The 26431-nt window shown below is 41.4% G+C and overlaps 1 protein-coding gene across 2 annotated transcripts in view; it reads left to right on the top strand.

The window, feature by feature from the left end:
- LOC126548010 (stomatin-like protein 1) overlaps positions 1–21765 on the top strand; it is an 86537-nt gene extending 64772 nt beyond the window's left edge. The window contains exons 8-9 of one of the 2 annotated variants that reach the window (XM_050196087.3): positions 6501–6686; positions 13695–21765. In XM_050196087.3, coding sequence (XP_050052044.1) covers positions 6501–6686; positions 13695–13903 — 395 coding nt within the window. In that variant the 3' untranslated portion in view covers positions 13904–21765. Of the gene's footprint in view, positions 1–6450; positions 6687–13694 lie in introns of both variants that reach the window. The other variant, XM_050196088.3, reaches the window with a different exon arrangement.
- Positions 21766–26431: the final 4666 nt, after the last annotated feature.

Here is a 26431-nt window from a genome sequence, read left to right as displayed (position 1 = left end):
TGTCACATGAGCCATTGGTCATTACCCCTTCAAGAATATACCTTTTCTGTCGGTTACAAGAGCGGTTGGAGTCATACCGATGCCGACTGCTTGTCTTGTCTCCCGATGCCACACTCCATTGCTAACGATGACGACTTCGACGACTATCTTGCCCGCATACCAAGTTTCCTGACCTCAGCACCTTTAAATGTGAACGTCATGATCCTACATTCGTACCCCTATTGGAAGCTGCCTGCACGTCAGGTCAGATAACACCCTTCACGCTGTGTGATGGCCTGCTTTACAAATAGAATTACTCTGCCGAAGGTGCTTCCTTGCCCCTAGTCGTTCCCGAACACCTGCGTTCTGCTATTCTTCGCACCATGCATGATGACATCACATCGGGCCACCTTGGCTTTGCTCACACGCTTCATCGATTACGCCAGCGCTTTTATTGGCCGAGGCTATGGAAGAGCACAAGAGAGTACATTGCAAGTTGCCCAGGTTTCCAATGTCATAAGAAGCCAGCGACGCCTACTGCAGACTTTTTACAACCAGTGAAACCACCTACCTTACCATTTGAAAAAGTTGATATCGATTTGCTCGGCCCCTTTCCCAAGAGCTCTACCAGCCATCGCTGGATTATTCTTTATGTCGACTACTTGACGCACTATACTGAGACTTCGATGCTTACCTCTGATACCGCCGCCGATGTGTCGTGCTTTCTGCTTCATTCTGTCATCCTGCGTCACGGCGCTCCACATGTTGTTATAAGTGACCATGGATGGCAACTCACCGCCGACGTTGTTGAAGAACTGCTGCGCTTTTGCGGTTCTACTTATTGCCATTCAACGCTGTACCACCCACAAACAAATGGCCTCACTGAACGCACGAATCGTACGTTTACCAACATGTTGTCACTGTACATCTCAGCTGATCACAGGAATTGCGATGCCGTGCTGCTCTTTGTCACGTACGTATACAATACAGCCAAGCACGAAGTAACTGGGTATGCACATTTCTATCTGTTGTATGCTCGCAGTCATCAAATGTTCTTGGAAACAATTTTGCCATTCACACCCAACGAAGACACGTCCATTCCGCAGACCTTGGGTCATGCCGAAAAAGCGCGTCGGCTAGCTCGCTTAAGAATGCTCTCTTCCCAAGTTTCAACCAAAGCACGCTATGATGCCCGGCATAGACGTGTCACTTTTGCTCCTGGCAATCATGTTTTACTGTGGACGCCTCTACGGAAGAAAGGCTTATATCAGAAGTTCATCTCAGCGTACAGCGGTCCATTCGTGATACTCAGCCGATTAAGTGGCGTCAACTACATCATCGTCAAACTAACTGCCAATAATTGCTGGTCGCAGAAAACTCAAGTGGTTCATGTGGCCCGCCTGAAGCACTACCATCATAGGGTTCCCAAATCAAGAAGTGCCAATTATGTGGTTCCCTAACTCGCTCGAAGAGCTTTGTCTGCGCCGGAGGAAGATGTTACGCTGCACGGTGGAGCTGAAGAAGAGGAGATGGAAGAACTGCACCTGGTGTAGAAAATGCCCGACTGCCTGCGATCTCATCTCTACGCCCCCTCAATCATCTTGTAAATAAATCCATCTCATCCATGACGATATCATTCACGTGCATTTCACACGCTGTTGATAAAAGACTCTGCCAAAGGGGTCACTAAAATCTACAGTCTTTTTTCGGGGTCAAAAAAGCATGCAAAGCATTTTGAAGCGAGGTGAACATACAGCAACACATTCTATCTCTAAGCATAAGCTATCCATACCTTTAGGAATAATTGTTAATTGGCTACCTCCTTCTCTTTAAAAATGTAATAAACTTTGTCCTGTGTACATAGTTAAATATATTGTGTATGTGCATGGTGTTTACAGTGGAAATGTAAAACAGTGTTGAAGTGAGAACATACGGATCAGGTAGCTGCAGCTGGCACTTCTAATGCACTTGTTTTCCTATTGTCAGGATTTGCAGAAATAGAGGAAAATATAAATTAAAATCCATGCAAATTAAAATCCATGCACGTTCGCACCAACGATGATGCAGTAAGCATTAGCCACAATAAAATTTTAAGCGGAAAGGTCGAGGCACGTTAAAAGAAACCTCAAATGATGTCGGTGAAAACACTCTGGAAATGACACGTTAGGGTGGGGGAGGGGGGAGGGGGAGGCTTCGGCATCGCCGGAGGGGGCTGTTCCCCCTCCCGGAGAACTCCGGTGGGGGGGGGCACAGCCCCCCCCTCCCGTAGTCGGAGCCTATGAATGCAAAAATGGAATGTGCGAATAGCTGTCAAGCTAACTACCATCCTTTGTGTGCGTCACATCGCATAGCATCAAGTTGCTTAAAAAAGTCGACAGTGCTGCAGTTTCCTCCATTCTTTGCACGTGGATGCTAGTCCTTTGAGATGCTAGGTGGCGTTGTACTGCCCCTGGGTTCAATGGAACAGGTTGTAATGTTTCTTTGCTGAAGTACAGTAAACAAGGTGTCTACCAACCGAGAAAAACGGGGATTCTCAAGGATTTTGAATAGTCCAGAAATACTCGAGGAAAACTCGGGGAGCTTGTGCTTCAATCAGGAAAAATTAGCTGTCATTGTATTGAAAGGGAACGAAAGTCGCTCTACTGCAATGAATTGTCCCTGACGCCGTGTCGTCGGCTGGAGGAGTTGCCAGTGTATAGTCAACAACCGATTTTCCGGACGCCCGATTTTTGGGAAATGTCCGATAATGCGGACGGTTTCGCGGCACCACCACGTGTCCCATAGAGTCGGTGTATAAGAACGTCTGTAATTTCAGACACAAGAACCCTTCGCCATCTGATTTTCCGGACCTTCTGCCGCGACTGCAGGCCCTAAACGGCATTAATCAAAGCCCGTTTTGATTATCTCGCCGCCTCAAACCAGCGCTTTCACACGCAGATCTGCTGGCAGCTGTAGCCACCACTGCAGCAAGCTACTTCGACTTTCGCTATTAAGGTTCTTGCCTTTTGGGACCGTGTTTTTAATTGAAAAAAGTGCACCACTGTCAGCAGTGGTACCGACTCCGCCTCTGTAATCCTCACGATTGGCTTCGAAGCTTAGAAAGCACGGCGCGTTGCATAATGTCGGTTCCTGAAAGGCAGCTTTGCCTCAGCACAGCGATGATACGCGATGAAGCGTACGGGAGGTATTGCGGTGAAGCTCAACAAGCGTGAAAAGGGGCAATTGTTACGGGACACAGTACGTATTTCACGATTATACACGCGTGCACCCGCCGTCTTCGGTCACAGTACGAGCATCGGTATGCCAAATAAATGTACTGGCAGGCCTTCAGAGCTTTTTCGGACGAGCCCTTAAGGGCGGTAAAAGACATGCATTCATTTTTTCGGACTGTCTGATTCGATTTTTCAGACGTTTTCATGGCCCCTAGGGAGTCCTAAAAATCGGACGTTGACTGTACAACTGACCCAGAGGATGCTTGAAATGGTCCGTGGGGCGAACGCGCGGCTGAACGAGGACGAGAACAGAAATGACCGGGAAAGAAACTGTGCCGCCTCTTCTTTGAACGAGCTTGAGCTCAAAAGGCAAAGTGTCGGCTGATGCAGAGATGCAGGTGACCCTAGTCCAAACCAAAATAAACTCTTGAAAGCAGTGAAACGCAAAACGGAGGCATTGTGCATGGGCTGAGAGTATGTGAGAACAGTTGAGGTTGAGTGAGAACAGCTACTGAGAAAATCTCTCTTGTGACAGTTCAGGCCTAATACCAATGATCTTGTTATCAGTTGATAGGAATAGCTCATTTTCGAAAATATTTACTTCTTTATGCATCTCTTTTTATTCGTATTTGAAAATGTTCTACTCGATTTCTAATGGCCTTTATCATTTTTCTTTTCGAAGATATTTATTTGCTTTGCATTTTACTATCCGCTCACTTCAGTTTTCTATTTTGAATAAAATAAACACCACTCCTTACTATTCAAACTCGATTAGGTTGCTTTATCTTTAATTTTTTTTAAATGCTTGCTAGAGAGTGACAGCATCGAGCGACATGGTGTCAGCCCATCTTGACATAAAACAAAGTTCTGTGTCACTCGGGGAATTTTGCAAAGGCACTCAAAATGAACCTGGGAAACTCAGGGAATTTGAAAATATCAACTTGGTAGACACTGAATAAATAAATCGTCATTATATCGCCGTCATCATACTGTCGTCAACATACTGCTGCTGTCATTACAGACGTTTGCATCACATACACACGATTGTTCACTGTACAGAAACATGTTGGTCTCTATGGTAACGCTTTGCAGGACACCAAAATAATGATCCTGTATAGTCAGATATACTTGCGAAATGCTCCGTATAACATTGATTCTCACAGGGCAGGGATCTGCGTATTAAAGTGAAGCTTTCTTTGCCTTTTCCTTCGAGCTGCTTGCTTGCTTGCTTTGCTTTGCTTTGCTTTGCCTGCTTGCTTTGCTTGGCTTGCTTGCTTGCTTGCTTGGCTTGCTTGCTTGCTTGCTTGCTTTTCTTTTCTTTTCTTTTCTTTTCTTTGCTTTGCTTTACTTTGCTTTGCTCTCGCTCGTTCCTCTGCGTCGAATGCGCAGAATGCCCTCTGGAACTCCCTGGCAGTCGCCACATTAGACGCTTGACAGCTGTTATTATCCGTGGCTGACTCCCCTCGGAAGCACTGCAGAAACTGCAGCGCTTCCCTTTCTACTAATGTGCGAGGCCAGAGGGGACGCAGATAGAATGGTGGAGAAGAGGAGAAGAGACAGTTTTCCATATAAGAGAGGGGGGGGGAGGTGATGTGAGAAGGCAAGGAAACCCCACTACTATACGACAGCTGTTGTGGGGAAACAGGATAAGCTTAAGTTCAAGGTATGGTACAGTACGTTGCTGCTATTTCTGAAAAATAAATTTCATGCAAATATGTAAAGCGGGTAACTGATGCAGGGCATGCAGAAGCAGAGCCGCATTAATTAAAACGCACCGTAGGGTCCAGGAGACACTCAAATCAACACTTCTGTGCTCGCCACATTAGCTTTGCGGCTATGACATTGCTAGAGGTCGTGGATTTTATCCCAATCGCAGCAGCCGCATTTCGACGGGGGTGAAATAGAAAATTCACATGTACTTAGATTTTGGACACGTTTAAGAACATCACAGTGTCAAAATTATTTCGGAGTCCGCCACTACGGCTTCCCTCATAATCCGAGTGTGGTTTTGGCACATACAGCCCCATACAGTGCGACTGCCATGTGAGGCAGTGACAATGCTCAACCTTTACAGAGGTTATAAAATATGGCGCTCAACAACGCCTCAAGCAAACACCTCTCCCTGTGTTTTCTGTGTACTATGCAGACAAACAGCAGTGGTGCACGCAAGGTAATGTTTAACATCAACTCACCACCCTCTTGTTAGCCTAAACGTTGAAGAAATTAAGCTTTAGGCATTAACATCACCACTAATTATCGTCAATCGAAGCATCCAGCATGGAAAGCTTCGCTTACATAGATTCCAACAGTGCGTGGGATATGCATAATTTTTTATTTTTTCAGGAATTTGTGCAAGACAACCATAAATTCACTTTTCTTCTTTTAATAGTTAAGCATATTTCTTCATGATAATGTGTTTGTGTTCACAAAACGAAACTACCGTATGAACTCGCATAGGCTGAAGCAGAGTATTGGACTGGCAGGTAAACAGCATGCATACGTATGATTATAGTTGTGTCTTAATGTGGCTATAGTTTGTTTGTTACTTCCTTCATTGTAAGATTATGCTTTTTACATCCTAAATGTAGTTATGCATCTTACACTAGTAACACATAAAGATGCCTTTTCCAGGTTTTTATTGTTGGGGTTCTTTTTTTCTTCTTTTGTTGTTGAGGGTGCCGCTATTACATGACCATGGCCGTTATATGAGTCTACGTACTTAATGTTTTTATTTTTTTGTTTTTTTACCTGGTGAAAAATGATTTAGATTTTGGATCGTTCTTAGTAAACACTAATACTTGTTAGTCTTCTCACTTTCCAAATTAAGGGAATTGCAGTATGGCTCATAGACTATCTCTTCTGTGACCACAATTTTAGCTTATCTTCCAATTTCTAGTTAGGCTGGCTGGGCTGCAACAGCCTCCAAGTAAAAACCCTGGTAACACCATTTTAGCCACAAAAGTAAACTGTTTGCTTCAATATTTCCCATATAATGTGACTCTTACCCTTAAGAAAACACTGTATATTGTAAAATGTTACTTTAGCCACAAAGCAAGCAGTTATTAACTAAGAATTGGTCCTGTCAAGTCGTACTATATTTCTTTCTGTGGCTCAGCACTTGCTAGCGCATATTCTGTTTTGCAGCCTTCTTGCCTCCTGTTCTGTCTTTTTTTAATGTCTACTTGATTTTCTACAGACGCTGCTCATGTTTTTCGAGCTTGAGCAGCACAGCTAGACATTGATGTACTATTGTATGCAGCCAAATGGCAGTGGCCCTCACTGTGCATTGTCAACCGGGTCATGCTGCAGGAGGCCTACATGCTGTGCCAGCAAGCCCAAGTGAGCCACAGTTCGAGCAGCTGGTGCAGGTACTACACCAGCTGGCCCTGTTTGCTGCCCAGCAAAATGAGTTTCAGGGTGTCTGTGCTACGTACACACTCCAGATCCTTGCTGACACCAAGGATGGCATCACAGTTCATGTTTGCTTTGACCAAGGTATGTCGGGACATAACTGATCTTTATTTATTTATTTATTTAATACATCTAATTAATATTTATTTCGGAGGGGGCTTCTCCACGAGCCACTACCAGTCCATCCCTCCTTCATCTCTCTCTCTTTCTCTGTCTGTGTGTGTGTGTGTGTGTGTGTGTGTGTGGCGCGCGCGCGCGCATGTGCGCGTGTGCATGCATACACAGTCGAACCTCGATATATCGAACAGCGCGGTGATCGTGAAATAGTTCAATATAGCCAGAATTCTATATATAAGATCACATTAAAAATGCGTCAAAAACTTCTGCAAATCAATCAATGAACCAAGGGCGCGATCAGGGATCGTTGTTCAGAGCACATGTTCGGTTGGGCCGCGCGCAATTAACATAGCTCGTGCCGACTATGTTAGCCGTGAGTGCACGGTCGATTGCACCGCACGCAATTACCCTAGGCCGTGCCGACTTGGTCAGCCGCGCAATGTCTGTGTGGCCTGGGCCAATCGCGTGCAGCGCAACCGAACGCGCACTCCGAACAATGATCCCCTATCGCACCATAATCGTGTCGCAGCAAATACTCACTTGAAGCTTCACACAGAGTATTAATTTGGCTGAAAGTACTGCAGCAGTGTAGCCTGCTTCTTATTGGCAGCCGCATGCTTAAACACGGAGTCCTCAACATAGTGTAAACGATCCACAAGCGATAGGCCAGTGCCCTCTATTGCGCCGCAGTAGCGGCCTATAGCCTCAGTTGAAGTCGGGAGTGGGGCAACATCAGCACTTGCGGTATCAACCGTGGCAGCTTCTTCGTTTGGCCGCTACTTCTGCTGCGATCACTACATCCGTCATTCGAAGCATTTTGAAACACTGTCAATAACAGTGTATTAAGTGGCATCTGCTAAGGCATCTATGAGTGAGCCCAGTGAGCGTGCGCTGTCGCCCGCCTTTGTGGATGCAAACCGCCAGTCCTCGCGAGGTGCGGCAGGTGGAGAGCGCGGCACCGAGGAGGAGCCAGTGCAACAAATGGAATGCCAATGTTGTGCAATGCGTCGTTGACGTTGTCGAACTAGCCAAGTCGCCGCACACGAACGCCGCTACATTCAAATGGCACCCTCACCGCGATCGATGTGTGCAGATATAGTGCGCAGCAGTCGGGAACGCTCATCGTGCCACTACTATCTTCAAGGGTGTTGCGGAAAAGCCATGTGCGCCTGTCAACAGAGCGCACATGGTCCAGGGTGGTGGAGTTTGATATATCCATTTTACGTCCGAACCTCTTCGAAATAAAAAATTTTAAATGCATGCGATTTTCCTGGTGCTATAGAAAGTGTTCAATATATGCAATAATTCCATATATCCGTGTTCAATTTATGGAGGTATGACTATATATATATTAGTTCCACATCCACCACCAAGGTTTGTGAGTAGTGGTACTGGCTAACACTCCCAGGGTTAGTTCTAGTAGTAAAAACATAAATACCCCAGCAAGTGGATGGTAAAACTGCACTGCAGTAGCTCATTTGGTAAGAGCATTGCACACGTAATGTGAAGACATGGAGTCGTATCCCACCTGCAGCCACTTCTTTTTTCATCCACTTTCATTTCCATTAATTTATCATTTCTTTAATTCAGTTAGTAAGCACAAGTCATTTCCCCTATGTTGTCCTTGGTGTCTGGTTGTTGGCTTCTTATGATATGATTAACAAAAATCGGGCCCCTCGGTTCCCTTTCATCTTGTTCATTACAGTACGCAGGTCATGAATCCAGTAACATTGATGCTTTCAGGTAGCATGTATGAGTTGGTTGGCGAGTTGCCGTCACCCAAGATCACATACTCGTGATGCCTGTGGCAGAAAGGATGCTCCACATCCGCCGCCAAGGTCTTTGAGTGGTTGCGTTGGCTAACAATCCCGGGTTAGTTCTAGTAGTAAAACATAAATACCCCAGAAAGTGGATGGGAAAATAGTGCCGTGGTAGCTCAAGTGGTAAAAGCATCGCACGCATTATGCAAGGACGTGAGTTTATATCCCACCTTCAGTTAGTTATTTTTTCATCCACTTTCGTTTCCATTAATTTATCAGTTCTTTAACTCAATTAGTAAGTACAAGTAATTTCCCCTATGTTGTCCTTCGTGTCTTTGTTGGCTTCTTATGACATGCATGCATACATACATACATACATACATACATACATACATACATACATACATACGCGCACACACATGCACCTCCTCCAGAAAGGAATGTCTTAAATGCGTGTTTTTACGTTGCCTGAACCCATTGTTTAATTTCTGACAAAAGTTCTTCATTGCTAAGGCATGCAGCCACTTTACATCAGATTATGCTCTCATCCTTATGCCATGTTTAAAGATGATATTTAAAAGAAACACTAACATTTTGTTTACAAATAGATGCATTTATATAATTTATATTGATGACCTAGTTGGTACATGACATAGAAAAACAAACAGTGCTGAATACGGGTCCAAACAAAAACAAGACTGCACACTGCCTTGTGTTTTCTTGTTTAACTCCTTTTTTCACGCTGTTTGTTTTTCCAAGCAGAAGCGTTTACAAACCCATAGTGAACAACGTAACCCATCATGGCCCACCCTATGCAGATATATTCTATGCATGTGCAAGAGATGTATTTTCCAATAACAAAGTTCTCTTCGACAGAATAGAAGAAAAATTTATTCTGACCATTGAACAGCTTTGCCTTTACCACTCAGAACCCCACTACTCGATCTTCTAGGTTTAGGTGGCGGAAAATGCACTTCAATCGCAATAATTTCCTATCAGTGGCTAGATGGGGGTTTGGGAACCATGAGGACAACAAATTTTCCCAGAAATTCTAAAGGCTTTGAGCTCGCACCCCTCCCCTTGAGCGACCGCACTTAGAGGGAGGAATACTGCCTGTGCTGAAGAGCTAAAATTCCCCGTTGGGATTGGCAGTATGTATGAAATAAACAAAATAAATAAAACGTCGAACAGCGGAACCAGACAGTAATTGTATTTTTGCAAATGGTCTATACAAATCTGCTGTCTATCCGTTTTTCATGAACGGAAAAAGGATGCATTTCCTTAACTCATAACTTGACACAAAAAAAGTAAGAAGAAAGGCAAGGAGCAAAAACATATTTGTTGCAGCCCATGTAACAGCGGAGATAAACATTGTTTTCCAACCAGATCTTCTTGTCAGTGGTTTAGCCACGGTTACATATAGAAGAGGGCGGGCACTATTTTGCAAGTCACCTATTACTTGGTAGCACTTACAGTGTTGTGGGTATGCTATATTATTCTACATTTAAAATAGAGGAACGAACTTTTGCGCTAGAACATCAATAGTCATATGATACAAGTTGCGCTCACCTTTTGTTACTTGCTGTCAGATTTTTTTGAAAATAGGTTTGGAGGGAACTTCCAATTATGGTATTGGTGGTGAGGACTTACAGAGCTGCCATCTGTCGGAAGTATCTCACTTGCGTAATATGAGGAATAACGCAACGCGCTCCTCATAAGTTTGGCTGTCGGCGCTCAATAAAAACACCACGTGGGAGCCCTCCTGGACATTTCTGTAAGTAGTCTCAAAATGACAGAAGCTCTTTTCTGTCAAAATATTTATCTTGGGCAAACAGAAAGCACAGAATCGTTTACAGATGCTGTCTCTTTATCGAATACGTACAGTGAATGCCCACTGCGCATGGTCGCTGCAATATAGTCCCTCGAACCGGTTTCTTGCGTGAAAGGTAGGCAATCGCTGAGAGCAAACTACCGTATTTACTCGATTCTAACGGGCCCTCAATTGTAACACGTACTCGTTTTCCGTGACCAAAAAAAAAGGAAAAAAAAACCTCCCTCGACTGTGACGTGCACCCGTTTGCCGTGACCTAAAGAAAGAAAAGTCATTTACAGTACCACACACCTCATTCTTCCATACAGAAATACAACTTCTCCTGATTTGGAAAAGCAAAGATTTACTCCCAATGCACTAAAGCTGCGATAAATAAAAGAAGTTGCAGTTTCGCCTGAAAGGCGAAGCATCGACTACAATAGAAAATTAGTATACAGCTAGACATATTAAAGTTTTGCATCCATCCATCCATACAGCTATACGAAAAGTAAGGATAGTAGTTTTATCAGCCGTATAAACTTTTAAACATACGCTTACCAACTAAATTAACAAGCATGGTGTCACGTGTGCGCAAGCAAACATGAACACGTCTCACTCAATGACCGCGGAAACTCTTTATCAGAATGCTGGAGTGAGGAAGTACAGCAGCAGGAGCGAGCGAATTGACCTTAGTGTGGCCTCTCGCTTCAATGCGAACAAAGCGACGAGATCACAGCATGATGTGCCTAGATGCATAGACTGTCTCCATTGCAGATCGCTTTCAAGATAGGGGCCACGCGGCCGCGCCTTATGCAGCAGCTACCAGAGTAGAATGCCTCTCCTGTTTGCGCCAGTCCCGCATGCAAGTTTCGGGAACGCTGCACGCCCGTGATGCGGCCCGATTTTCGTCCGTCTCCGCACACCGGATCACTTTCCTTTTAATTGCAGCATCGCGTGTCTTTGCAGTTGGCACTTCTATGCTGATAGAGCAAACGCAGAAACGGGAAGACAGATGGCGTATTACTACAGCACATAAAGGAAGCTACGGCAGCTTGGCTCGAAACGTGCACGAGGCGGCCATTTTGAAATGCACAAAGGAAGCTACGGCATGGCTCGAAACGTGCACGAGGCGGCCATTTTGAAATGCCAATGGCGATATGGTAACGCAAATTTAGGGAAGTACTCTATTCTAAGGTGCACGCCATTTTCGGACCCGTTTTATTGGAAAGAAAGTGCGCATTAGATTCAACTAAATACGGTATATGAAATACGCTCTTCTAGTAGGCTGTAAGTATAACCAAATGGAGCAATACGAAATGAAGCCTCAGTGCAGCAATCGAACGGTTCGCAGCGACCGACTGCGCACCTGCATGCATGTCTGCGCACGATGTTTCGCTTTGGCTGTGAGCGTGTTTTTTGCACCGTGCCATGAGCTTTAGGCCACAGCATATGAGCATTTGACAGTACAGAAGCAACCATTGCGTCAATGAGTTTTTCGAGTCAACTTTCCTCTCTACCATGCTCCTGCCAGGTATATACACACTCTGAACCACCCCCCCCGACTGGCGCACAAGACACTGAATTACAGACCTATTTCATTAACCTCTGTACCTTGCAAAATCTTTGAACATATAGTTTTCACTCACCTTGCAAATTTCCTTGAATCAAATACTTTTTTAGCTGTTATCAACACGGCTTCAGGAAATACTATTAACATTTACAAATGACTTGCATGGGTTTTTGGACTCTGATTTTGCGACAGACTGTATCTTCTTAGACTTTTCTAAAGCATTTGATAAAGTTCATCACCAACTACTTATCTATAAGCTAAGCCTTCTAAATATTGACCCTTTAATATTCAAATGTATTTGTAGCTTTCTTTCTAGTCATACTCAATATGTAACTATTGATGACAACGACTCACCAGAGGTACGAGTAGAATCGGGTGCACCTCAAGGCTCTGTGTTGGCACCTTTACTTTTTCTCATTTATATTAATGACCTGCCTAATCAAATCACCAGTTCTGTTTGTTTATTTGCCAATGATTGTGTAATTTACCAGAAGATAACTAATGATTCTGACATGGTTACATTACAATCAAATTTAGATAACGTAACAACCTGGTGCTCTCGCTGGCACATGAATCTTAACGCCTCAAAATATAAATTCATGAGACTCTCATGTAACCTAGTAACTTTTCTTAATTACTACGTTAACATCTCACTCGAATCAGTATCATGTTATAAGTACCTCGGAGCGCACATTACAAATAATCTCTCGTGGAAGTGACATATTGAACATGTTCCATCCAAAGCTTATCGCATGCTGGGCTACCTGAAGTGCAATTTCCCGCTGGCACCTCCTTCTCTAAAGCAACAGTTATATGTCACCTACATTCATCCTAATCTAGAATATGCGTCATCAATATGGGACCCTCATACATTTTAGAAGCTGTACAGAATCGTTTTGTTCGTTTTATTCATAACAGTTACCAGCGCACAGCAAGCATAACTAGCATGAAACTTGCCCTCAATATATATCCCCTTACCAAACGCAGAAGAATCGCTCACCTTTGTTTGTTCCATAAAATATACCATTCAGTTCCCACGCTCAAATCACGCTATATCGAACCAGCCTATTTTACCTCTACACGCTTGGACCATCATCATAAAGTGAACATCCCATCCCTAGAGAACCTCTACCTATGGTAACTCATTTCATCCAAAAACATGCCAGGAATGGAATCACCTACCGGATCTACTAGTCTGTATTACTAACGCGGACGACTTCCGTAAGGCACTTATTAACATTATCTAGTATACCTTGACTTTAATATATTTACACGTGTAGAGTAGCTGTTTTTTTTTTTCTGACCAGTAGTATTTATAAGTTAGTTCCATTGTACTACCTACCTAATTTACAAACAGTATACTTTGTATTATGATTTATCTTCTGTATTACCCGTCTGTATTATATTGTGTCTCTATTTTATTGTGTCGCTCTAACTTGCGTTATTTTCACATTGGACTATGCACTGTTATCTGATTATTGTGTTTTCTTCTTTGTATAGTTATCTGTATCTATTAGCCCTTCCCCTCTGTAATACTTCATGTAAGCCCTGAAGGTACTATAAATAAATAAATAAATAAATAAATAAACAGCAGCAGCAGCATGAAAGCTAAAGGAAGAGGCAAATAAAGCTTCACTTTAAAATGTGCATGCAATTTATGATTGGGAAAGACAGTTATTGTTTTTGAGGTACAGATGCCTAACGCAAAAGAGAATCCAATTTCTGCTTTTGTTGCTTTATAGTCTGGAATTTCATTGGACTATAGCGCAATATGTCTAATTTTCTTTTTATGCAGTCTATCCCTCCTACAGCCATGCAGTGTTTGAAAATTACAGGTAGTGTGGAGCTGGTTCGTGGCAGCGACCTGGGAAACAGAAGGAATGCTGATGTGACGCTGCGCCTTTCTGCTGATGATCTGACCCTGATCCTATGCGGGAAGGAGTCTCCCATGCAGGTGTACATGGGTGGCCGCATTCAAGTCCAAGGCGATTGGTCTTGCCTGCGTCGTTTCATGGGCGTAATTGACAAATGCTCTACCGGCTAGAACTTGCTTGTTTTTTCCAGGTCAAACCATTCAATTTACACATTGTAGCTTTTGCAATCTAATATTTAACAGTAATGTGAGCTGTATGCTTAAAGGCATCATTGTACTTACGCTTTGCATGCTGATTTGCTGTACGGTTTGTTACAAGCACATAATATAGCAATGCTGAACTATGAGGACAAAATATTGTGAAGTAGCTCCAAATTATTTCATCCTTGGTTTCTATGAAGAAACTTATCTGATAGTAGTGTAACGTAGAGGAGTAGAGCTTGCTTCAACAATGTGTAAATCACAATGTTGTAGTCATTGGTGCACTTGCCAGCACATGTTATATACCTATGCAGGACAGCTTTTTTTATGTAGTGGACTCCCTTTAAAACAATTGCTTAAGAAACACTCAAGATTAATTTGTCTTATCAGACATGTATCTGAACAGTAAAGCACCAAGTTTATGCTACACACAACAAGGTGCCAAAAATTTCTTAGCTTATCAGAAAATTGATTTAAACAGAGGTGGTCTTAAAAGCTGTTTACTGTGTTATAAACTTACACAGTCGAGCGCCTTTACAACTAATGTTTCTACAACTAAATAACCTGTATAACAAAGGTATAATTGTGTCCCAATTCTATTGTAAGCAGTGTGGTGCGCAACCTTTATACCAAAGTGACCTGTATAACGAACGATTTCGGAGGCCCCAAGTACTTAATTATAAAGGCATTCAACTGCAGCATTGCACTTGACAGAAGATTGATGTCATTGTATGTTTCCCTTCAAAACCTGTGATTTGCAGAGATTTATTAACATGAAAAAAAAAAAGCAGGAGCTCTTTATCGGTCAAAATCTTTTCCATGTTGCCAAACACTTGTAGCGCGAGCATATTTAAGCAGATCAGTGGTGTCATTCTCAGACATGCATTGTGTGCTAGTCATCTTGATGGTTTTATTTTGTGTCATGATTTCTGAAATTTAGATAAAATGTGATCTGAAATACTAGCATTTGCAGTGATAAACACATTCCATTCTTGGTTTTGTGAGCATACACCCAAAGTTCACCCTCGCTTTAACAGTGCTCTGAGTCATATACCTAGTCACTGCTTGAACAGTATTGGAAATGTTAATTTCAAGAAGAATATGCTTCTCATTTTAAGTTGTGTACATCTTAATGTCAGTGGTGTTCTTTTTTTTTTTTTGAAAGTTTGTTATAAAGCTTTTACAATGCTTACATTGCGAAGAGTGCAGGCACTTTAAGGTTTAACACCTCATTCTTCATCCACATTTCAGCATCTTCCATCAATAACATTTCAAATGTATCTTCTTGTGTGACCATGTTGGATCATAAGTACAGTATTGTCTGAGAACCACTACCATCAAGCAAAAAGTTATGTCTGACTTGGGATAGAGCATGGTCAAAGCTTTGTGCAAACCAATTGTTTTCGTATTTATTTATTATTTATTTTTTAAACATGTATAATCTTGCTTTATATTATAACAATATTCTGAGCAATATTTAAGATTTTTGTGAACAGCAACAATTTTTTTATAAATGTGTAGCAATATGGCAGATTTAATAAAGTGCAGTGCTTACTTTCTCTTCTTGTTTTGGCAATTGAAGTGCACTTAGAGAAGTACTAACATGGTACTTGTGACTGTTCATTTTTTTCATTAGATGAAGGTCCTGGACCTCTAAATTCTAGAAAAAATGCTGGAAAGCCTCAAAGCACTCTAAATAATATAACAGCCAGTTTTGGTTTCATTTCTATTGTTCATGACATCACAATGCAGAAGGGAGAAGACGTTGCGAGGTTTTGACACTCTTCATCTGCTATGTTGATGAATGAGTAGCAGCATAAGAGGCAACTGAGTAAACCAAAACAAGTGTCAAAATGTCACAATGTCCTGCACTTTTGTGACCACATTCTGCTTCATGAAATCGCAACGCAGCAACTGCTTCAAAAATGAAAACAAAACTGGCCGTGTAGCAAAGCTATTACATTAAATTATGTAGGGTACTCTGAGGCTTGTCAGTATATTTTCTAGGGCTTAGAGGTCTAGGGTAATATATATATAGCCCACAGTGACTGCTTACAGGTTGAATTATGTGGGATACCACCCTTTAAAGGAATACTGACATAATATTTAGTCACCATGGGCTATATATATATATATATTTCTTTTTTTCTGGTTATTTTAGAGTATCAAACACCATTTAAATGCAGGGAGATCTTGTGCATTACTGTTACTATTATTATGCAAAGGAGGTTCGCAGAGCGCATAGTAGGTGCACACCAGGCGTAAACTGGATGATACAACAGTCTACGCTTAGTAAACCAGCCACCACCTCCGAACTCTTGCATTGCAATGATTATCACAGCCTTGAAACATGCATCTTCTTCACTACACTTCTTTTTTGTTTTTTTCTTTTTTTTCTTTTCTTTTTTAAAGTAAACATTTCGAACTTTCATTACTCTCTTTGTCGCTATAAGGTAATAGTTTTTATTTTATTTTTTAAGTTTGCTATACCAAGGACTCTGCATAACAGTATTTTACATGTGTGATGGGTGAGAACAAAAATAAAGCTTAAAGGGCCGTTCACAAGGTCTGACCATTTTAAGCTAGCCATTTCACTGTCAGGTCACAATGGCGGATGATGATGGGAGAAACGAGATGAAAGAACACATCGCATAGGTGCTACCATCACACGCACGAGTCCAGGCACATGTCACCTAAGAAATGTGAAAAAGCACGCATTGCCTCTGTCATCCGCCAGCTCTGGTTGTGCGCCTAGCAGGAGGTCCTCCCATAGTGGTTTGCTGTCTAAATGCCTCAAGGTAGCTGCCAGTGTCAGTCTTTCGCACCCATATACAGGGCACACCACGAGCACATGGTCTATAGTCTCAACAGCGCCATTAACCGGTAAAAATGAAGCGTAATTGTACTGGGTAATTTTTGGTGTCCTCGATCGCCAATGTTGGTGCTAAGAAATCGTACGAAACAGTATTGCATCAACAAGGTTCTACTGTACTCATTGTTCACAAATACTACTAGCATTTTTTGTGCAACTTATTTGTATAGGAATAACTATTTCATATGGTTTTGTAACATGCTGGTACCTGAAGTTGGCAGTGTAAACGTTCTTACACAGTTTATCATTTTGGCTTAAGCTCACTCTCACAAACCTAGAAAGTTCCTTTTTGTTATCTCTTGCCTTGTAATGTAGACTGTCTTCACCCCCATCTCCCCTTAAGGCGGAATTCGTGAAGTAGTTTTCGTGTGTGCTCTGGCCGGCATCACTCCTGTTCACAGTACTTCTCTCAAAAATAAAATGCACTTTGCAGAGAGACATCCAAGTAAATATAGGGTAACCATTGTATGTAAATGTTGTCAGTACTGTTATAGCATTGCTTGTACGATTAACAGCGTACTGACTTGGGCTGGTTTGTATATCTTGGTAAGTAGCAGATTTTTACAGCATGGCACAAGAAACAAAAGCAACCTCGGGGATAGAGCTGTGTCTCCAATCAAATGCTATATTTTGAGAAACAGCATATAAAGGCGCATGAAAGGGGCACACAAGAAAAGGAAATAGTATCGGCATTATGGATAATGCAGTTCTTTTGTCAGTAGATGTAGGAACTGCCAGCTGATGCATGCGTCATCATCTGTCAAGATACATGAAGCATCGAATACCTTGTGGGCACACTTTGCACAATTCTTTCTTGCTATATTGTTGTTTTCAAAGAGTAATGCAGCTGCGCCTCTGGCAATGGGGGATAAGATGACTGTAGGAGAATCCTTTTAGTTAATCGGCATGTTCCTGTAGGTGGCCATTGATACTTCTTTCTGTTTGCCCGATGTAGCAATGATTTCACATAAGCAGAATTTCACACATAATGTGTGTACAACATTCAACAAAACAGCAAGCATGTCTTTTAAAAGAGTATGGCCGCTTCTTGGTTTCTTATTTTATTCATCCTCCTGCATAATCCATTAAGCTTGTTGGACATGCTAAAAATTACGTTCACTGTGACGTTTGCCACCATTTCTGTTATGTAAAGAGACATGCAGTGTACATAAAAGATATTGGCAGTCCTTGGTTTAGAAGGCTGAAATAATTTCTTTCTTGATGTGAAAGCATCAAATGGCCCATTGAGTGAAAACACCAGTGTCTGTAGCAGCTAAGGGGCACATAAATTCTCGTTGGCTGCGATGCCACATCACGGGCGTGCCTCGACGGAGCAGATATGATGCCGCAGGGCAAGATGGGTTGTCGTTGCCGAGGCGCTCATGTGACGCATGCATGCGGGTGCCGCCATATCACTCTAAGAAGCCAGCATGCAGTCTATATCTGTCTCGCCTCTCTCACCCACCACTGGCATTAGCTCTGCTGCTTGCTTGGTTTCTCGTCGCACAGGATATCGGTGGCATGCGGTGTTGGCACTGTAGGCTGCTGCTTCCTGGCTCAGGCAGCATGTACTGCTGTGGTGTACATTACTTGCAGCGCACAACTCCAAGTGCTCAGCGGTATTCAATTGGACATTAATGCTATCGTAATCACAACTCAAGAAGTGCTTAGGTGTCCTCAGATTTTTTTCTTACCAGTTTTTCTTACCACTTATTATGCTGCCTCCAAAGATAAAGCATTTGGTTGTTCAGTGCTCAGTACCCGTGGTTCCTTCTGTGTCCTGTTTTGTGCTGTTAAAGTCTGCTTTTCCTTTGCATGGCCTCTGTGAATATTGTTTAGTTTGGCACTAAGTTCACATTTAGCAGTTAGTGGGAGCTAAGTGCATTGGTCTTCAGAAGCATCTGAGGCATTTAAAATTGTTTTTGTTACATCAAGATTCAGTAGTGTAGTGCTTATTTGCTAACTTCTGACAGGACAGGTTCCTTAGATTACAGTAATTGTAGGCACAGCATAACAGTGCTATTGAATGACCACCAATGTATTTTGTCATAGATACAAGAAAGTTTACTTGAAATCTGCTCCAACATATGGCACATAAAGCTGAAGGTTACATTGCAATGTTTGCCCTGTAACTCATAATTAGAAGCTAACGGCATGTTCTGGAACAAAAAGTTGATATGGCAATTTCACATGTTCTTATTGTCATAGTTACCATCATAATAAATTCTGCAGCTGCAGGACATCATTCCATTATATTTGTGTTAACATTAGTCATCGGTGCTTTCATTAGAAGCTACATTACTTAAGTGCATAGATGTACACCTCATCACAAGAAAAGTAAAGGCCAGCCATCAGTGGCCAACAGTGTTCATCTGGCCTTTACTTTTTTTTGTAATGGGTTTTGCCTCAGCTTTCTGTACATAGTTTATGATTAGGCTGACATTTATTACACTAAGGTGGCTCAACACATGGAACATTCTTAATAATCATTCCTGCCTGAAGTGAGAATAGTTATGTTGTAATGAGTTAACTTAGAATGAGAATGTTCCGAGATTACTTTGTAAGAATAGTAATGTTTTTATTATATTTTATTTGCTATGTACATACTTCAGCCCACATGGGCTTAATGACATTACTTAAGAATCCGGGGCATAGCCAGGTGGGTGCACACTGGGCATGCGCCCCCTACCCCCCTTCCCCCAAAATTTCTGTGTACCAGGATACGTGGCATAAAACGATGTGCGACAACACCCGCTTGCCTCCCCCTCCACGCCCAGGTCAAGTGCATGCCTCCCCCCTCAAGAAAAAAAAATGCTTGGTTACACCACTGTTAAGAATAGTGACGTTCTGATGAGATTACTTTTGAGCCATAATTTTTAAGAAAACATCCTAGTTCTTTCTATTCATGGGTGGCAGAAATTTTGCACAAATGGGCCCTTTGTTTTGCAGTGAATAGTGCCAATAATATTAGCACATAAGTGCTGTGTACCTGTATGCATGTGGCTTTATTTTTAGCATACTCTTTCCTTAATGCAATCTTTTAAACATTTGGACTCGGTCCTGTGGCTTTGTTGTGAAATTTAAAAAAAAACAGGTATTCAATCCCTTATGAATATTCTGCTTTTCCTACGCAGTGCTGACTTGTCTTGTCTGGCTTGTTGTGCGATTGTGAGGTACTTGTTGTGATGTGCTTGTTGATACAGAACACTTTTAGTATGTTGTTATAGGTTTGTGACATAAAATGAAATTCATTGTCGTACAATTGTGTGTAATCATGCATTACCTTCAGTCCTTGAAAGTGTTTAGTCTTAAAGGAAGCTGCTTTGCAAAGTGGGGCCACGTTTTGTTTTATTCCTTCCAGAGAATCTTGCTTGAGTGTTCTTTTCAGTGCATGGATAATTGTCAGGACTACATCTCCACTGCTCTTAGCTGAGGAAAAGGTAGTGCTTGCTGAATATGCAGAATTGTTTACATGTACATGTTGCCACCACTGTGTTCCTTTCATCACAACTGGTTTGTACATTCTTGAAAACTTATTTTTCAATCAAATGTTTTGTTTTGATATTTTTTCATCCGTCTGAATGACGAATAGTGACGGGAAAAAAACATCATGCCCTCACTTTTTTTCTTTTTCTAAAGCTGAATGCATTCATTTTTTATTTGCCCAAGTTTCTTGTAATTGGTACTACATATTTAGCTGAGCATGTTCTGGGGATCATGATGTGTCCAATGTTTTTGTGTGTGATTTCTGTTGTCTGGTTTTCTTCAGTAAGAGTTCATGCACTCTGTTTGCATTTAAATTGTTTGCTGTTATTTGAAAAGCAGATGGATGTTGCTGAGGGAAGCTCTGTTTCCCAGTAGTGAACATTGAAAGATACTAAGTGAGTCCTCTTAGGATGATAATTTAAGACCTTTATAAACTTTTAAGTGCACTCACTAGGGAAATTTTTTCTCATTGTCTCGATTCATGTGCATCATAACCCTCGTGTGGGCCACATATCATTTGCCTAGGGAGCATGTGGTTTACTAGTGGGCCATCGGTGAGCCAAGGATTTTCTGTGTGCTTTGGGGTTGTTTGTGTTGTTTGAAATCGTGTTCAGCAAAAATGTTTCCCCTGTGTTAATTTTTGGCAAGATGTAGCTCCCACGGTAGATGAAAAGCATAAATACTCTGCCACACTGCAGGAATATACAGCGTGGCTTATCGATAACTAGCAGAACAGTGAACTTGCTAATTATAAAAATGAGGTGTAGGGGAACTAAGCCATGTCATTGTGGTTTAAGAGCACTCATGGCTTTAACCATCAAAAAAATTGCATACGTTTCTAGTGGTCAGTCGATGCTTAACACCTGAAGCAGAGCAGGAAAGAGCTTCCTTCTGACTTGCTGGTAACCCCTGTCACCTGGTATGTGGCTCCCAAACATTTCTCTGTGAAAGCTTTGCTACATCATGAGCCAATACCAGCATTACATCTGAATCAGACCAAAGTGGCAACTGGTTGGATCCTAGCTGCTGGGCTCTAGATAATGTTGAACAGCATTCAAGCAGCTGTTACGATGTGCTTTGTAAAATCTACTGGCTCTCTTGAACACTGTACTGAGGCATAAACGTTGAGTCTACTATCACAGTGGTGCCATTCAAAGTATATGTGCATGCAGTTCCCACAGCTTTTTAGTTACTCCATGATTAACAATTTATTCTTACTTTGTTAATGCACTGACATGACTATGGCACCAATTGTGCCAAATTGCACCAAAAGGCTTGTATTGTTTGCTAAGTCTGCTACTTTAATGAAACATTAATATTCTATGCCAAGCCCAATAAGACTGTTGTCACTTTTCAGAAACAATGTGTCATTTTCATTTAAATTAAACACAAATTTGGTGATTGTCATATTACAAATGTCAAAAATATGTATGTGGTGCATATAAAGAGCAAGGTTATCCTTGTGCTAATGTAACTTTGGTGTGGCTTCGTCTTGTTTCTTCCCGTGTACTTAGATTTAGGTGCATATTAAAGAACGTGAGGTGGTCCAAATTTCCGGAGTCCCCCACTACGGCATGCCTCATAATCAGAACGTGGTTTTGGCACTTAAAACCCCATAACTTAATATTTTTGATAACCTTATTTTTTTTCACTTCCGACTTGCTGAAGCATCACTGCCTTTCATATTTATCCTGGTTTCAAAGCCACAGTCATTGCAGAAGGGATTGCATATGATGCTTCAAATAACAGTATGGCTGTTGTTATCAGTTCATTTCTGACTGGTTTCAATGTAGCATGATTCTCCATACCAGATTTTTGTTGTTGCAAGAAGTGTTCATGTTTGTTTCGTACTGACTATATCTACTGACAGATCATCAGGTCATGTGCAAGCTTGAAACTGATGTTGCAAATTGAGTTTCTAGATGGTGAGCTAAATGTTTCTGGTGTACTTGATACTAACAAAACTGTCTCAGGTTTATTGTGACTGTGAATAATGAAATATTCCTTCTGAAGACTACCGAAATGTAGTAACTGTCAGTGATAGCTCACTTACAAAACAAGCTGCTTTCATGTCTGTGGCACTTTGTTAAGCCTTATAGATGCCTTCTCTGTTAAAAAAAAAAAAGCAGCAGTTGGTTGAAGAGCTGCTGTTGCGCACTTTTGGTGTCCAGTGGTAAGCATTCCACCACTGCATGGCAAGTGTACATGGCATCTGCAGCACATAAAGTGTGCAGGAAGTGGCCTGTGTGATGCTGCTCTTTGGTGCACAACTGTTACACATCGGTGTGCTGCGTGCCTCCACACCTCACGCTGCAGAGCACAAGATGAAAGTAGTACTTGAAAAAGTGTGACAGGTGGCTTGCATGATAAGCACAGTTGTTCTTCTGAAAAATTATGTGGTTTGCAGTCAATATTAATCATAGAAAATGATGAGTGATGGGTAGAGGTTTCAGTTATACATTACATCAGCATAGTTTCATGTCGTAAATGGTGTACTGAACTATTTTGGAGCCCCATTGGAATCTTGCATATCTGGGCTTAGCTGTAGCACATATTTCAGCAAATTGGGAACCATGGATGAGCAACAGCTGTCCTTCGACTGCATACATGTTTGAAATGAAAGCTGGACTTGTCATCCGTATATTTTGACAGAAATTGGTTGACTATGTGTACTTGTTGCCTTGGGGAAAAGAGTTTATCAGGATCATTAAATGCTTTAGTGTAGAGTTTTAAATTGTGGCGCAGATGTGGGAAGAAGATGTTCTTTTATGTGATAAATCATTCAGTCAATATCTGGTTGTATAAATGTTACCGATGTGCATGTGTGAGGTACATGTCAAGTTTTCAGTCTGCTCGCCGCTCTTGGCAGAAAAAGCTGGAAAGCCAGAAAAAAAACTTTTTGTGAACCAATTGTAAAAAGATTTCGTAAAAAGTGTGTTGTGAAGCAAATAACTTTAGCAAAGGATATGCATTAGAATGCTTAAAATCTTCAGTTGTTAATTGGCATTGGTGTAGGGGGCTTCAGCAATATTGAAAGTTAGCATTCTCAGTTAATGTTTAACGTAAAACGAAGCCAAAGTCAGACTATTAAAACCCTTAAGCTAAAAAAAAAATTTATAGTTTTTTGTCGTGATTTATATAAATTCTTTTTTTTTTCTTTACTGCAGAAGTCTAAGTTAAATTGACAAGCGGTACTTATTTTTTAAAATTTATTTTTGAGTTTCCTAGTAGCATTATTATGCTTAGACATTCTACTTATTATATATAAATCTCGAGAACACTGTATATTCCTGCTCTTTCAGACATTATATTTACATTCAATCTTATTCAACTTGTTCACACCCCCACTCGAGTCCAAGGTTCCTCAAGTTCGATACTGGATCTGGTTTTTGTTAGTGATTATTTTCCCTCAGCCGCAACAGACATTGAAATCCTAGACGGAGTGTCAGACCACAAACTTGTGTTGTGCACTCTGCCTTTTGCTGTTCCCTCAAATATAACATGTGACGCAACACAAATACTGTCATTTAGTAAGGCAAATGATGCAGCCATTATGACATATCTCGTTCACGAATATGCCAACTATTTTGATCTGTGCATGAATGAATCATCAACCATCGATGAATTATGGGTGCAGTTCAAGGCTCATGTCAGGCATTGCATTGATCATTTTATTCCCACCGTAAGAAAACACACTAAGAAACAGAACCCATGGACTACACGTGATGCTATTCACTTAAAACATAAAATCAAATGCATAAGAAAATCGAACAAGACATGTATGATTCCTGACTATCACACTCGTTTCAATTCTCTAACTCAGTCATTAAAAAGTAAAGTAAAGAAACATAAACAGCACTACTGCAGTACCACACTGATTGGGTTCATTAAAACTTCACCCCACAATTTCTGGTGATATATAAGCTCCCAATGGTCATATAGTACGGCAAGATCTACTAAAATTGATGCCGACTCCTTCAACAGTCACTTTCAGTCAGTGTTTACGCATAACAGCTCTAGTGGGCTTACACTAGCAAGAGCATGTGAAAACACACTGATAGATTCTCCAACAATATCCGAAGCGGGAGTACTCGCACCTTTGTTAAACATTGATGAGAAAAAATGTGACAGACCAGATGGAATTCCAAATATGTTTCTGAAATGATATGCCGAGCCTATCAGTAAATACCTCTGTTTAATCACTAGATGATTGTCGCAGTGGAAGGTGGCAAAAATTATTCCAGTGCATAAATCGGGTAGTGTTTCATCTGCAGCTAACTATGGGCCCATATCCCTCACATGCACGTGTTGTAAATTATTGAAGCACATTATTTTAAAATTCATGACAAATTTTGTTGAAGCCGATAAAATACTCCATAGAAACAAACGCGGATTTCTCAGTGGCTTTTCGACGGCGACACAATTGATAGAAATAATTCATGATATTGCACAATGCCTCAATATCCAGTCACAAATCGATACCATTTTCTTAGATCTATCAAAGGCCTTTGATCGAGTATCCCTTGTTAAACTCCACTTTAAACTCATAAATATATATGGTGAAGGACCAGTGATACAGTGGATATATAATTACCACTGTGACCGCTATCAGTTTGTGCAGTATGATCACCGCACCTTGCAATTAGTTCGCGTTCTTTCAGGAGTCCCTCAAGGGACAGCTTTAGCTCCACTTTTGTTTCTGTTGTGCATAAATGACATTCCAAATGACCCTGATGTAAAAATTCAACTATTCGCAGATGATTGCATGTTGTACACAGAAGTACAGGATGCTAGTGATCACGAAAGACTGAGCAATGCCTCAGGAGAGATAGGAGAGTGGTGCAACAAATGGCAGATTACGATTAATGTAGGCAAAACAGTTTCTATGTAGATAAGAAAAAAATCAGAACTTGACTTGTGTACTCATTGAATAACACGAATATCTGAAGTGTGACTGAATATCGGTACTTGAATGTTTTAATTACTTTTGACCTAAATTGGACTGTGCATGTCCAGAGCATAACCAGCAAAGCAATGTTCAAATTGTTCTTTCTTAAGAGCGCCCTGCGTCACTCTGCTAGTGATACAAAACATTTAGCCTACGTCATGTTCATCCGACCAGTTCTGGAATATGCGAACATAGCCTGGTTTCCTTACACAAAAGATAATGTCAAAACTCTTGAAATGGTGCAAAGAAAGGCTGTGCGCTTTATCTACAACTGTTATAAACCCACTCAGTCAGCCACAGAATGTTTACGCTCTGCAGGCCTCCATATGCTTTCCAGCTGTGCTAAAATACACTGCCTCAAATTTTTTTATTTATTACTTAATTCATTAAGAATGTTCTGTTCTGACTTTGTTCATATTAACCTTTCACGAGAAACTAGACACAAACATGCTCTAACACTTGAAGAATTTTTTTTGTCCCAATAACACTTTCCGATATTCAGTTTTTCCACAAGTACATGACTGGCATCAACCGCATCCATCGATTACAGCTTAGCCAACCATAGAAAAATTCATCAAGCTGTGTGAAAGCTCTGTCCTCTCATTTATTTTGCATTGACATTGTAAATTGTGTTCTACTACTGCAGTGTTTTTTTTTCCCATTGTGTTAATTAGTTGAAAGTGCCTTTATTGTTGCTTTATTTTGCCTCTTTTGTCGATAACACATGTACTTTTTGTATTATCATGCTGATGTTAGATCTTCATAACTGAAGCCAATAAACCTAACGTTGACTGTACCACCTGTTTTTATGCCCACTCCTGTAAAAATCCCAAAAGGGATTGACAGTATTAAAAAAAATGATGGGGTTTTACGTGCCAGAACCACTTTCTGATTATGAGGCACGCCGTAGTGGAGGACTCCGGAAATTTCGACCACCTGGGGTTCTTTAACGTGGACCTAAATCTAAGTACACAGGTGTTTTCGCATTTCGCCCCCATCGAAATGCGGCCGCCGAGGCCGGGATTTGATCCCGCGACCTCGAGCTCAGCAGCCTAACACCATAGCCACTGAGCAACCAAGGCGGGTTGGCAGTATGGCAAGATATGCAAGACAGTGAAATGCACATCTAATGCAGTCATAATGGATCAAGAAACTGTTAAATATGATCTGTTTCATTGCCTCCCATTTCACA

This window comes from Dermacentor andersoni, chromosome 1 (genome assembly GCF_023375885.2).
Source record: "Dermacentor andersoni chromosome 1, qqDerAnde1_hic_scaffold, whole genome shotgun sequence".
Taxonomy (NCBI): domain Eukaryota; kingdom Metazoa; phylum Arthropoda; class Arachnida; order Ixodida; family Ixodidae; genus Dermacentor; species Dermacentor andersoni.
This window is presented reverse-complemented; position numbering and strand designations above follow the sequence as displayed.